At 31.6% G+C, this 16,116-nt stretch overlaps 1 protein-coding gene across 2 annotated transcripts in view; it reads left to right on the top strand.

Annotated features, from left to right (window-relative positions):
• Positions 1 to 14,654, top strand: part of LOC144855531 (protein MCM10 homolog) — a 43,132-nt gene extending 28,478 nt beyond the window's left edge. For both annotated transcript variants that reach the window (XM_078713425.1, XM_078713426.1), the window contains exon 19: positions 12,616 to 14,654. In XM_078713425.1, coding sequence (XP_078569551.1) covers positions 12,616 to 12,687 — 72 coding nt within the window. In that variant the 3' untranslated portion in view covers positions 12,688 to 14,654. The remainder of the gene's footprint in view (positions 1 to 12,615) is intronic.
• Positions 14,655 to 16,116: the final 1,462 nt, after the last annotated feature.

Here is a 16,116-nt window from a genome sequence, read left to right as displayed (position 1 = left end):
GGAAAGTGCATCTCATAGTAGCCACCAATCAAGCATCTCATAGTAGTCACCAATCAAATATAAAATACATATGTATAATATTAACTTTGGCTAAAGAGGCTATAGCTTAATATTTTTAGAAGAGAAAGGGCTGACTGACTTCACCTGCCTCAGTGGTCCCATAATGATTTCAGTGAGGTTCCATAATGATTTCAGTGAGGTCCCATAATGATTTCAGTGAGGTATAGGGGATCGTCTCCCGGTGTGTTGATCTGGTAGGCGCTACACTGCTGGATGCTGTGGATCCGTGGAGGACCTAATTCAAATTGCGTCATTTTCTAGTTATGTTTGAGAACCAGTATAATACCTTTACCTTTTATACTGTATCCAAAACATTTACATTTTGTCTTGAATTTTAAAAGAAGGGCGTAGAACTGAATCTACCATTGCAAGCAGTAACACATTTTGAAATTGTTTCATAAAATATATTCACAGTAAATTATAATAATTGTTCATGACATGACAGGTAACAATAATATATCTAGGCATTGAACTATGTTGGCTGGAAAAATGAAAAGCTTTCTTCCCTTCATGTTTGACTTTTGAAAAAAAATGAGTTGGTGAATAATGGTGATGTTTTAAACCTGTTATGTTTGACATTTCTATATTATCGTTGATCCTGCTTTTGAAGAAGCACGTCTGCGGCATCATCAGCTAAGGTGCAACAAAGTCAAATTTAATTTGGAATTTCATATTTATTTATAAATATTGACGTTGAATGATAGGGATGAGTGAATACCAAGGAAATTGATTTAGAAAAAGAACATTAAAATAAAAAAAAATCAATAAAATTTAAGTTTTTAAAGTACAGTTGAAAAGTCACTGGGTTATAATAGTCTCTATTGGTATTTATAAGAGTTAATATTTAAATTCTAAGAATGTGGAGCTGTAGCTTGGTGGTTAACATGCTTGCCTTCCAATCCCAATGTCCAGGGTTCAATCCTGACCTAGTGCCAGAGTTGTAACACACGACTCTTTCAACTCCATTCCCTAAGCCTCAAAAGCGTGATAATTTTTTTAGATGCATATGAAATAAAAAATGTGAGAATACATTAATATTAATTTAACTATTTAATTTAGTCAGAACAGTACTGCTGCTGTTGATGTCATATTTTTTTCAGACTTTCATTACAATATAATGACACATATTTTTGTTTTGATATTGTTACTTCATTAGATCAATAAATTGTCGCCCCAGCTTTTTTCTTCTCACATCGCCCCCTTCACACTTATTCAGGTTCCAAATGTAACATATTTATAATTATATCAGTCACTTGTAACTTTATTTTTGTCGTTTCCTCTAAATATACGACTTAAGTGTTTTGATTGGTTGATTAAATCAACTTGACTTGTGGGTAATTATTCAGCAGATTGAGTGCTAATTGGTTGATGATATTGCAAAGTACGTAATCTGATTTAGTGCATATTAATTAGTGTACTGTTTGCTTGTCTCTTCATTAAGTTTGCCTGTTTTCAATATCATGCTGTTCTATTCACTTATATTCTACTTCCGGTCATCAATTTTAAATACCCAGCATGTAATGTTTAATTGCAAAAATTATCGATAAACATAAATCAGTCTATAAATGTGACATTCACATTTTAATTTTACCTATAAATTCTATAGCAAACTTAAAATTTGTTTCCATGTTGAAAATGTTTGCATTGATTTTACTTGTCTGTTTTTGGTTGACCGAATAGCATACAGTAGGTGTTTAGCTCCTGTTTCCTTTTTTCCCAACTTGTGTCTTAATATCCCTTGCTTAGATTCGATAATATATCTAATATATTATTATCATGTTGCCTGTACTAAACACAGTAACACACCATTCAAACATACAATACCTTAGTGTTGCCTAAACAAATCTGTGTGTAATACCAACGTTAGTCTATAATTAATGGTAGATTAGCAAAGTACTTTCTTAATTAAGATTTCATGTTTGAGAGTTCACACATGTAGACAAATTTAGATTTGCCAAACCACACACAAACTTACAAATTTGTGGTTTCTCTACTTTGTGTGATAGTGGTACTAATGATTTTAATTTCATCTGAAGGTTTGTGTTTTATTCAGTAATCCTCAGATGTATGTATTCCGTTGTTCGGTTAATGGAACCACATGGTGAACCTTGAAATTAAAACAAGGAAGAAATTAAGTAGAAAGTCTAAATAAATTATTTTATTGGTTTAAATGAAAATATGGGAACCATTAACATTTGTTTTATACTACCAAACATAAGGCCTTAAATAATGAAGCTCTATTAGACTAGAATTGGAAATATTACTGCAATCATATGTATAAAGGAAAACTTTAAAGTAACCACCAAGAAGAAACTGTTCCCCAGCCCCCACCTCTAAAGTTTTGTATCCCCCTCCCGATTCCTATTTATTTTTATTTTTTTTGTCTCTACTCTTGTCATTATTTCCTTTTCCCTTCACAACCCTTACTTCTACTTTCCTCGCCTCAACTTGTTATGATTTTGTCTTTTCTACACCCTACATGTTTTGATTTAGGTTGCCTTCTCACCTAATTAATATTTCAAACGCTTCCCTTTTAAATCGTTGATTATTATTGGTGGAAGCATTACGATGAATCTAGGTTGCGTTTGTGAAATGAAGCCCGATGGAATTCTAACAACCCACTAGAGGCCTAACACATTATCCATTCACTTACCCCTCCCGTCGTTATTGCGGCAGTTACCGGTACTTACCCGAACATTCTTAACAGTTGTATGTTTAATTGAAATCGATTTTGATTTGTTAATTCTCACGTGGTCGAAAATTTCAATATGCACTTTATAAAATGACTTTCTTCCACAATTTGTAGCTTTTTTTTTTCACTTTTTGAATTGCAAATTAAAGATTATTTTTTGTGCACTTTATATTAAATGACTTTCTACAAACTTTTTTACACCTTTTTCCACTTTTTGAATCTCGAATTAAAGATTTTTTGTTAGTTATTTGTTGTTTTTATTACTTTTTACTGTATTAGTATTTTCACTGTTGTTAACTTGTTGCATTGAATAGGCCATTGTTTACACCTACTTTAAAGTAACATGTTAATAGTAACAGAGAACATAATATTTATCCTAAACTTTATCATGAACTTTTATCAATCGTTTTAACCATTACCTTACTTCTAAGGAACAACTTTAAAAAATGAATGGTAAAAAGGGAAAGTCTTTAAACCGGGTCTTATCCAAAAATCTTGTAACATATTCTATCTAAAAAATTATCATTCTCCAAATGCAATAATAAACCCATTTCTAGGTTGCTTGCGTTTTAGGGAATGATTTTTTGGGGACTATGACAGCCTCTCTTGCAATCGTCGCTTGACAGTTTACGTTTGGTTGAATCAAACTTGTACAAGTGTTGCCAGCGACTGGTACAATGTGGAATCTATTATAGTTCGCATGCAATGTTCTCCTAATGTGAAATGCAAGTTTGCAGTGAATGTTTGCCTTTTGACAGACCCATCAAACATCAACATTCTTTCATGTTTTCAACTCTGAGCCAAAAATGTGACATGAAAATGTGATTGACAAAATCTGTATTCAACATGAAAAAATATGAGTTAGAAAAAAAAAGGCAAAATGATAAGAATGTCACCCATTTATCTTAAGGCATTTACTTGCATTACTATCTCTTCACTAAAGTAGTTTTTTTTTTGGTAAATAGGGCGTGAGTGACCTTTATTAAACCCTTCTAATTAAAGACCAAATACTTGGTACTGTATCTTTAATTCTGCAGTATCATAAACAAAGTCTGTATACAGTGTCACATACAGTATAACAAGCCACAAGACTAATCTAACCATATGCCACATGTGATACATATGTGATACTGTATTACAGATTCTGCCTATATATTATATATATACATAATATACATATTCGTCCAACATATACATTAATGTATACAGTACAGAAAATTGACAACTTTAATTATTAAAGCACATTTAGAATAATTGGCTATGACTTTTATGAACTACTTATTGGACAATCTATTTTTAGATTTTGTAACCATAAATTATTATTTAAATAACGCTCAATATTCTCAACAATTATTAATGGCCTCTTCAATTCCATTATTGTTACTATCATTTTGCGAACAGTTGACGTAATAAAGCACTTGATATGCTAACTCTTAGGTTAAAGCGGTCATCCTGCATGACCACATGCAATTCTGTATTCGTTTAACTGATGGTCAGTTAATGTGTTTGCTGCCCTCCATGTTGAAAAAAAGTTTTCCAAAATGTTTTTTTTTTAATTTGAAAAATAACAATATACAGTATTTAACATTTTGAAACATTTGAAAACAATTCTTAATATCCTTTTTTTAATCTATCCCCGAAAGTTCTCACAATTTCTTTTTGCCTGTTTACTCATTTTGATTCTGTATTTGCTAAGCATTGTCATTTTTTTCAGTTCTTATTTTTTGTATCTCTCAACCACTCATACCCACTTATTTTTCCAGTAATCTGCTTTTTGATTTAATCTATAAATAATGTTAGCAGGTGGAATCCATTCACTTTTATTCTGTTTCAATTCTGGAATTTAAAACTCGTAATGCCCAACATTATCTTAATTAGAGTTGATGTAAATATTGGATTTGCCATTTACTGTCTGTTGCTCTCAGTGTTTCATATCATAAATGAACTTGATAAAAGTTCTGGTGTGTGGCTCTTCCTTGTTAATATCACATTCTTTCCCAATGTTCAGAAATGATGGCTGTGTGCCTTTGTAATGTACATCAACATACACATAATTAGATTAAAAGAGGTTTTTTAAATGGTTTGTTTTGTATGTGTGTGCAGTGCATACCGCCAGTGCTCAGGAGGCTGTACGCTTGCGGTATTAGCGGGGTGCACCATACTGTCAGTTTTCACAGGAAATGGGTTTGAAGGCATTAGCGTTACTGATACAAGCAAGCTGGGTTTCCAAATATTATGATCGATTTTTTTTTCCTATCCTAAAATAGTTTTGTAAGTAGGTAATGAATGAGATTGAACATTTATTTAGGGATTGAAATGGGTACGGAGCTCACTTTTCAATCCATGGATATGCTATGGGAAAAGACATGTATTAAACATTATAGAACTTATGATTTAAATGGGTACGGAGCTCACTTTTCAATCCATGTTTCTGTTAGCTATAGGATAAGACATGGTTTTAAACATTACAGAACTTTGGTTTAAATGAGTTATAGAGCTAGGTAGGCTGGGTAGGATCTAAATGGACAAAAGAGTTCATCTTCCATTCCATGGTTCCCCTGATATACTTTATGTTTTAATGGTATTGTAATGGTATGGTATTACAAATTATAACTAAAGCTCTCTCTACACTATCAAACTAATTTGACAAAAAAATGTGATGTGCCCAAATGTGGTAGTTACTGTATGACTTTATCGTGCCTATATATGGACACATAATATTTTTTAGTTTTATAGTATAGACATAGCTTAAGGATTGAAATGGGCTATGGAGCTGATTGAGTACGGTATTAAATGGGCTATGAAGACCTGCTTCCATGTTCTGGCTAAGATGGGCTCTCAATAATCTGTATCCAAATGAGTAGAATAACAATAACATACATGTCTTTAATGTATTTTAATGTTACTACTCTACATTATATTTTGAAATAATTGGAAAGAAATTTAGAATGTGATCTTAACAAATTTAAGTATCATTTTTATTTAAGTTAATAGAATATCATAAATTGATTTGTTGTTTTTTAGGTACTGGCAATTTTACTTTTTATTTTTCTTTTATGTCAAAAACATTTTAATTTTCAAATAAATGTTAGTATTATGTATTTATGTTTGATATGCTCACATGATAAAATTAGTTTTTTTGAATTTGAGCCGATGTTTTCCCAGGGTAGGCCCCATGTGGGTCTCTGTTTTATTTCCAATGTGTAACGTGATAAGAGAGTGATTGAATGTTGGAAATTACTTTAAGAATGTTTCCCTAGATCTTCGTACTTGCTACTTTAATTCTATCTGATGTTTGTGTTTGTCCAGCGTCGTTTTATTCAAATCGTACAATGTTTTCCGCAGTTTCTCATCAGACTTCAATGTCATTTGGATATAGGGGTACAAAGTGGGCCAGATGACGCATACAAGTTCACCCCTACTAAATTCTGACTTGCTGTTTGATCCCATGGGAGCATCACACTTCATAGAATCTTAGCTAGTTTTCTATCAGTGTTAGTGGATGTTAATTGCTTTTGGCTTTTTTCGGCCTTGTTACGCGTCTGGCATTATCCAAGGTTGACAATCCGTGCCACGCAATTCTGGACTTTCTCCGCAATCCACCTGCTTAGTATACCGGCAGTCTGAGCATGCTCAAATATCACTCTCAATTATATAACTACTGTTTTAAGTATATACTTAGTATTACATCTTTGAGTTTCTCTTGAATGTACTTTAGTGAGTGAGTAGCCTTTTTTGGCTTCCTGCTCTCTCAATTCCAATACTGGTTTTTTTCTGACCACAATTTTTTTTTTGTATAAAATAATTTGTTTTTCAAGGTTATGATAAATAAAGTGTCTCCTGTAGAAATAAACCATGTGAATAGATTGTGCTGACAACTTGCACTTTTTTCTCTAATTCTTCTTACTTTCTTGTTATTTATTTAAAAATCAAACAAACAGTACTTGATACAATATCTTATGGTTAGCGGTCTGGGTTCAGTGAACTGTTTCCTTGGGTTGTAACAGCATGGGTTCGAGTCACTGACTCATTCGTAATTGTTATGAACATTGCGCAATAAACCGTTGTGTAATAATTTAGACAAGGGCATACGTTCCCGATGATTTTGGTAGGCTGCTTGACTTGATTTCTGTATCGCTTTACCAATTGGGAAAAAATAAAATTGCGATGTTGTTGTAATGTTTTGATCAGTCCTCATTCAATAATTGTGTAATTTTATTAATATCACTTTATCCTTTTTATTAGCAAAAGAAAACTATTCAAAATGACGACATAAATTGAAATAATAAATGCCAGATGGAAAGCTCTAAGCTATAAAATGTCCCTGAAATGCTATGACTAACGCTGATGAGTGTGGGTGTTGAGAGGGGGACACTTTTCACTTTCTGTGAAATAACGATTGTTTACAATTCAATAACCTTTCAGTTATGGTTATATATGTATATATTTTTTCAAGTTAGATTATTGGATATTAGCTCTTTCATTGACTTTGGTTATTTTCCATCAAAACTAATAATAATTGAAAGTAGCATAGATAAAAAGATCTCCTAAAATGAACCAAAAATGTAGGCCTATTTACTATTTTAAAAAAAGTCTTAATTTGTACTTTTTAGATCTTCATATAAATTATAAATTATGCTTTAACATATTTTTCATAATTAAATTTACTGTTAAATATTTAAGCATACCCAAATGTAGGATAGGAACAACATGTTAACTGTGCCTTTGTTTCTGGCCACAAAGGTTAAAATCCTAAGCCTCTCTGTCTACCATTAATTTTTTATGAATGGCGTTAATTTTTTCTCCTTTTCTCTTGGGCTTTGGTTCAAACCAGATGCTTACGTATTTGAGGGATGTTCTTTCCTTTTTGGACTTGTGTACTTTTTCGCCTCACAAATCAAAATAATCATTAAATTTGTAAATAATAGGACACTTGTTGTAGCAGAGTATGTGGGAAGGTGAGAGAATAAAGGTTTTGTTTCTGAAAACCATCGAAAGAAAGATGTTTAAGCCCCATACAAATGATTTCTAAAATTATAATAGTACAGACAAATCAAGAGCTCTAAATAACTATCATATTTTTAATAGTATCATTAACCAGCCTTGACACTAGAATTGCAAAAGTTTACACACTCTTTTTTCTATCGGAGTTAATTGCAGTCTATCGGAGTTAGATTGCAGTCTATCAGAGTTCAATTACAGTCTATCAAGAGTTAAATTGCAGTATATCATAGTTAAATTACAGTCTATCGGAGTTAAATTTCAGTCTATCGGAGTTAGATTGCAGTCTATCGGAGTTAGATTGCAGTCTATCAGAGTTAAATTGCAGTCTATCATAGTTAAATTACAGTCTATCGGAGTTAGATTGCAGTCTTTCAGAGTTAAATTACAGTCTATCAGAGTTAAATTTCAGTCTATCAGAGTTAAATTTCAGTATATCGGAGTTACTTTGTAGTTTAGATTCTTCTGTATTTAAAAGATGGTTAAACCAAACAATGTTAGACTTATCTGATACATACAAATGTACTATTCTTTTTCATAGAAGATTAGTTGAACTGATGCATATAATTTGATTGTTGCATTAATTTTGGAACTTGGAGTACTTTTAATTAAGGTCAGCGTTTGTGGTATCGACTCAATTATAGAAAAGTTGATTATTAAACTTATGTCAAGTTAAATATTTCAAATTTTGAAATACATTTTCAGGGTACTTAATGACATAATCATATAACCAGGGTTCTTCATTGTATAATCCAGGGTCCTTAATCATATAATCCAGGGTCCTTAATTTTATAATCCAGGGTCCTTAATCATATAATCCAGGGTCCTTAATTTTATAATCCAGGGTCCTTAATCATATAATCCAGGGTCCTTAATTTTATAATCCAGGGTCCTTAATCATATAATCCAGGGTCCTTAATTTTATAATCCAGGGTCCTTAATTGTGTATAATCCAGGGTCCTTAATTTTATAATCCAAAGTCCTTAATTTTATAATCCAGGATCCTTAATTGTATAATCTAGGGTCCTTCATTATATAATCCAGGGTCCTTCATTATATAATCCAGGGTCCTTCATTATATAATCCAGGGTCCTTCATTGTATTATCCAGGGTCCTTAATTATATAATCCAGGGTCCTTAATTGTAAAATCCAAACATATGTAAAGCACTGGGTTCAAATCATCCAATGTCCTCAGGTCTTAAATGTTAGATAATTGAGGATTTAGATCGGTGTATCTTGACTTGGGGTGCTTAGCTTCAATCATCTAAAGTCCTACAATCAACCGTTCTTGTTGAAAATAATCTAGGGTCCCATTGTTAAAGATTTCAGTACCCTGGACTCAAATTATCTAGGGTATAACATTGAATTAAAAGGTCCAAGATTATATAAAAATGTCCCTTTACCCCTATCAAATATCGCATCAGATTTTATTGCCCCCTTCCTTAGTTGTATTAACCTTCTATAATTTGGCATTTGTCACAGGCCCTAGGGATATGTTAGATCATGTGACTGCATGGACACGTTCAAGGCTTTCCTTAGTACAAATGTACCAAGCACTGTGTTTCTTATCTATCTCCCCCCACCCCTACATGCTCCCCCTCCTCCATATATATTTATTGTTATTGTATACAGATTTTATTGCAATATTGATATTAAACGTTTTGTAGTCCAACAGTTGTGGCCATTTCTTGTGGACCCACTACATTTATTTTTGGAATTAAAATGGTACAATAACTGGAATAAAGGATACTGTACTGTTAAAATGGCAAACTATAATGTTAAATTTAATAACTTTGAATATTCTACAGTATTACCAAACAAAAATAATTACTGCATAATTACTTATATAAGTAAGTAAAATATAGATTAGATGTTGTTTGTTTATCTAAGCCCAATAATCCTATGTTTATGCCAACGCCTCACACCCATTTATTGTCTCTCCTTACTATGGGATTATGGGTTTGACGCAGACAGATTACCCACCCACATAAGGTTCCGGTTTTCACCACTCTATATATAAATACCTGATGTATATTGTGGTTGGGTTTTCCGCAAAATCTACAATCAATTTGATAGGAAATGATTATTGTCATTTGCATTAGTTGAGTAATTAGTGGCACTGTAGATTGGTGGTTTGCTGGCTTGCTAATAACAAGGTCTTAGGTCCAAATCTTTCCCTCTTATCAAGATTTGTTTTATGGTGAAAAATCTTCTGTGTTAACAAGAATGTAGTATACTTTTACCCTGTAGTTTTCAATCAAAAAATTATCAATAACCTTTCTTTTAATCCAAATCTATCAAACAAAACTTTTTTAAGAAGTTATTTTCTAAATGAAAATTATCCGAGCATTCTCTTGTTATAGACACAGTAGATTACCGGAGAATTGGTAAAATTTATTTACAAATTCTTGCCAGGATTTGTCTTGCTCTAGTTGCTATCATAAAAGAATGTCTAAATCTCGTCTTTATTCCTTAAATTGTTTAAATCCAATATTTATTTTTAAGCTAAAGGTATCCCTCAATTATTTAGCCTTTTGTTTATTCACTTTGTGTGTAAAGTACTCGTATTATGTTCATCTGTTACATAAGGTGGAAATATTTTAGTAATAAGAATAGTTTGATTAGAAGTAGATCTGATTCTTTTCTTTACTTAAATATCCTCACAAATTTTAACTACATATGTCTTGGATATACAAGGATACCAACAGTAAACTCTGCCAATAAACTGAAACTTTCCCAAAACTTCCTAAAGGTCCCAAAATTCTTTTACCATTAAAAACACATTCAGAATACTAGAATTCTTAGAAAATCAAAACATATTAGCCCAGCCCAAGCGTGTCCAATATTGGGAAAGTTGACAGTACCTAATTACACTTTCATTTGATTCCATACTGAAGTATAGTAGATGCCATTCTTCAGGTCATTAATTTTGTCTACAAAAATAAAAATTAATTGACCCAATAAAATGTCGCTTTTAAGAGTTGGGATCTTTAGCAAGTTTGATTTCTAAGGACTTTTGAAGTTTCTTTATCAAATATGCATTAGATATAATAATATGTACTTTTAACCATCATTTATGGTCAATGAGTTTCATAAGACTCCCAGTCTTACACAATCAAATGCATTTTTAGATCTGGGTTATATTATACCATCAATTTTGTTTGATGGAAACCCTGCATTTTGTATATGAAATGTTTTGACTTGAATACAAATACAATGTAATTGATTATTAATTGATTAATTATTGATTATTAATTGATTATTATTTATTATTAATAGATAACTGAATTTTACTTATTAATTAATTATTTATTATTAATTAATAATTAGTTACTAATTGATTTTATATTTTATTATTAATTATTATAAATTGTAGGCCAATGTTGGATATGAATTCAAACCATACTATTTATGTTAAAACTAAAGTTCCTTTTTGGTTATTGTTTTAATTCATGCGCAGTGCTTATATTATTACGTAAAGATAAATATTACACTACCAAATTGCGTGACTTCTTCAGACGTTTTATTTGTTCTCTTATTAATTTTGTTGTCTAAAATAATTACAAATGACTTTAAATTTCATGGTAGCGTGTGTAGCCAGCAGACGATTTCTGCGTTCTTATTGTCACTGAACCAATTCTGACAAAAGTTGCATCTCCTATTTCCATCTACGTATCCCAATGCTCTTCAGTCTTGACTCCGCGGAGGTCTTTCCACGAGATGATATCAATACAAACGTTTGAAGATGGTTTCTAAATTCTAGTACATGCGTTTGTTTGAAGCCCTGGGGGGTGGCGGCATTCAGATATTAAATTGTCTTAATTAGTCAGTAAGGTTAGTGTCAGAACGCGGTGTTTAATTTCCCATTTGTCAAAGATATTTTCTGGGCGCGCTCAACAATACGTCATTAACAGAACGTGAGCGGTTTGATCTGAATTGTTTTATCGTGAATCGTGACGATAAAAGATGTCAATTGATTCCCATTGTCGTATCTACTTGTATTATTTATCGTTATGTGTAGTATCAGGTTACGACAGCATTCTTACATACACAATTAACTAGAGACCAAGACATTTTGTAATCTCGTACAATCAATAAAGAATTACAATTCTCGGATGACAATTGAGTTTTCTCAAATATCATTGGAAGACAACTGAGCCTTGACCTACTGGTGTTTATTACAACGCGGTATTGTTTTCGCAATAATGTTCTTCTTTCGTGGAATCTCCCACGAAGCTATTTTGAGTACTGCTTTGCACGCAGCTTATCCCCTACGTCCTTCACTTAACTTTTCTTAATCCTATTTTATAATCCTTAATATTTATAATCCCTTCAAGTTTATCTAAATCTTGTTTAATATTTCTACCAACAATACATTTTACCAGACAGCAAATTTTTTTTCTTATTAATTTTTGTAATAAATTTATATCTTTTTTATTTGTTTAACAATTAGTAAGGAAAGTAATTGAAATGAGATTTTTACATAAATATTAAAAATGATTTTTTTATCTTATTTTACTTCAATTCAGGAAATTTTAAAGTATACAAATCTTGTTGATAAAGTAGTAGAGTACTACTACAGGGTTGTTTAACAAAATAGCTCAAGGCGAACAAAATGCCAAATTGAGCCATTTCCCCCTCTAAGTGACGTCGCGTGAAGCTCAAACCGCATACCCTCGGGAGATTTAACCAACCACAGCCCCTCAAGGATATAGGGTGCAAACTAGGGGCAAACACGCCTATAGAATACATGTCTGAGGTTGTCATGATTTTGGCAATTCTTCTCATGTTTATTTGTATTTTCTTGAAAGTAATACTATTTTTTTTTAATTGTTTTTCTTTTATAATTTTTGTCTTTCAGGAAAGGAAAGGGCCGTTACTGGATTCAGAGAAATTATTACTACGAGGCGAAGAACGTAAATGGGTTAACTAGTGGACCTTGCAGTAAGTAGTATCCTCCAGCTATTGCCGTATTTTTCTACACTGCACAACATAACTAGTTCACCTTAAAAAACATAATCTTATATGATTATCAAACAACCGATATTATTAATGATATTTTGATCATGATAAACAATATAAAGTCTTCAATCAAAATACATAATCATTGTGAAAGATCATTTCAGACTACAGACACAAGAATTTAAGTGAAGTGTTGGAATGTTTATAATTGTAAAAGAGATTCCTTATTTTTATTTTTAGAGAGATAAGAAATTGGTTAGTAAGTGAATGATGATACATATTTAGATTAAGCTTATACTTAAGAGTATACTTACTGTGTGTTTACTTTTTAATTATGTTTGAATGAATTATTTAAAAGTGGCTAATCCAGACACTACAATATTCCCTTAGTAATTATTCATCTATAAAATAGTGGCGGAATTACAAATTAAAACTTACAAATTGCGAAATAAAAATCTATAATATAAAACAGTGGCTGAATTATATACAAATTATATTTACAAATTACAATATAAAAATTGACAGTATCATGAATTGAAATTGTTTTTAATGATTGAAAATTACAGAAAGTCATGACAAATTTGTATTTATAAGGAACATTACATGATCCAGAAGCAAAAAACATTTTACATACCTAGTTTACCACTACAACTAACTTGGTAATTTCAAAGAAAAATCGGCTACAGTCTATACTGTGTTTTTACCATTTTAACTATCTTTATCAATTTTTATATCAAATTTTTCTATGTATCTTAGTTTATGCAAATCATTGAAATGAAAGAAATTGAAAATCAAGAGTATCATTATCAGCTATTGCGAGATTAAAGTCCCTTCGGCTGTTGACCCGTTTGCCTGGCTACACGACATTTAACCACTCCTACTAAATATTTAACATTCACAATGGCTTATCTTTAAACTGAAATAAATTGCCTTTTGTGGGTGTTTAATGACTATTTATACGGATTAATATCTACTATTATAATACAGTTACCTCCACGGCGAAATAGTTACCACGAAAATGTGCTGTTGTTTAAACCTTGTACCTTTGTTAGTGTATAATAAACAACATAGAAATAAAATGAAATCAAGTCAACTGAACTGAGGTAATTGGTTGAATGATTTACATAAATGACATAAAGTTATTCGAGTTTTGTGCATGCCTTGAAAAGTAGGACTATTTATGAACTGAATAATATAAATAATATCAGGAAGGTAAGTATTTACATTATATAAATTTGTCAATACACGAAAATCAAAGAAAAATATTTTCTTTACAACAGGCCATTGAAACGAAAAAATGTACAGTTAATTGAAATGTTTAAAATAACAATTTCTTTCTGTCTCATAGATTTTGGAAGTTATAATTTTTTGATACGTGATTCAGGCATTTTTTTCTATTATTTTTGTCTTCATTTTTCCCACAAGCTTTTAAGATAAGTCCTCTCCCTGATTTGCAGTCGCACCTAGTTTTCAAAAACAATAAAATTATAAACACCTGAAGAAAATATTGGCTGTCCCTATGTATTGTCTCTCCGTGATATATGGGCTGCCCCCATATATGTTTGTGGTTATGGCATATTTTATTTTAAACAATGTTTTTAGTTCTATTTTAAGTTCATATTATTATAAAGTACCGTTGCGGATCAGCGCACACTTTGTCATTATAATTGGTATAAACTTATCGTTGTCAATATCTATGATATTTGTAACTTTATTGAAAAGCATATTTTTGCGAGGTGGGAGTTCGTTACCCGGACACACTCTATTAATTGCTTCTCATTGTGAATACAATTCTCACAAATTGTAATCTTGAATCGCTGAATATTTTTGGCTAATTATAAGATAGTCATCTTAGGGTCTCGAAAGGTATTGTAAGGCATGAACAGTGTCATTGAACTAAGTACAGTACTAAGTCTGACAAACAATTTTGTTTCTCAATAAATACATAAAATAAACAATTTATTTGCAATCATTTTTTTACATAAAATTACTTTGCGCTACAAAATATTTTTTAAGAAAAATGTAACACAATTAAGAGATGATAGATGAGATATCTCGGACACACAATTGAAAGGAGAATTTCAACTTCTGACTCTATGAGGAAAAGTAGAAGGAAGAAGAAGTTTGACATATCTCTACAATCAATAACACTCAGCTCACCAACAAGTTCATTCAAACTGAATATATGCCAGGGAACTCTGAAGAGCAGTGGTCATCAACATCTGCAACCAGAGAAGAAGTTATATAGAAGGAAAGATTATCAACAGTTGACATATTTCTACAATCAATACCACCCAGCTCACCAACAACAATTTCATTCAAACTACATATAACAGGGAAATCTGAAGAACAAAGATCATCAACGTCTACAGCAAGACATGATACCAGAAGACGAAGTAACACACTTTGCAATTGATACCTGGTAAAAAAGAAAGTTCATTCACAATAAACTTTCCCAACGTCGTCATCATCTGTGCATTGTGGCTCAAGGAGTCTTGGTGAACGCTGTCGTACACAGACATTTTTTTTCTTGATGGTGAATGTGGGCCATTTCTTCACAACATAAAGCAATTAAAACATCATCACACAAACTATATCTTTTTTCCATTCATGTAATCTCATTCCTAAAAATAGACGAAAACACTTGAAATGAAGTGGAACACTGAGGCAATGATTGAAGGGGTAAATCCACGTCGACCCCTACAATGACATATCTGTTTGCTGGCCTTGTGACTCTTAAAGTTAAATTGTCTGGGTCAATATTACATTAGTGACTTTATTAATGTCAAATAAATGTCAAAAACACAATAAAAAAAGAACTCAAAATGATGTTCTGTTCCAAGCATACCTCTGAAAACTTTTTTTTGTCATAAAATATTGTAATGGATGTTTTTCAACAATACATTATTGTTTTTGTTCTATAACTTAGTACCAATTTGAAATGATTTAAAAGGTAAGTAAGTACTGTTTTGTTCTAATTTAACACTTATCAAAAGAGAATTGGTGCCAACGACAGGTTACATGAGTTGGTGCCAATGTGTGTATCATGAATGTGGAGGTGACATGAATGTGTCACCACATTGACTATTGATGGCTAATAAAACTTGTCACAAATATTTGTCACCTATATTTCTTTGTTTTTTTTTTACATTGCAGTCAGTAACAAATCAACAAACAAACATTCCTAGTTGGTTCGGAGAGTTTCGAAAGTTTTTATTTCCTAACTATTTCTTCAGCTGATGTTTTAGCTGATTTATTCCTTACATGTTTTGGTAGCCATGTGGTTAGTTGCTTAGTCAGTTTGTCTGTTAAGTTATTATATTTAGATGTTTATTTTTCACTCTGTAGTAGTCAGTGGGTCAACCACAGAATAGTAATCTCTTTATCAAACTAAATCAAG

Source organism: Antedon bifida, chromosome 11 (assembly GCF_963402885.1).
Source record: "Antedon bifida chromosome 11, ecAntBifi1.1, whole genome shotgun sequence".
Lineage (NCBI taxonomy): Eukaryota > Metazoa > Echinodermata > Crinoidea > Comatulida > Antedonidae > Antedon > Antedon bifida.
This window is presented reverse-complemented; position numbering and strand designations above follow the sequence as displayed.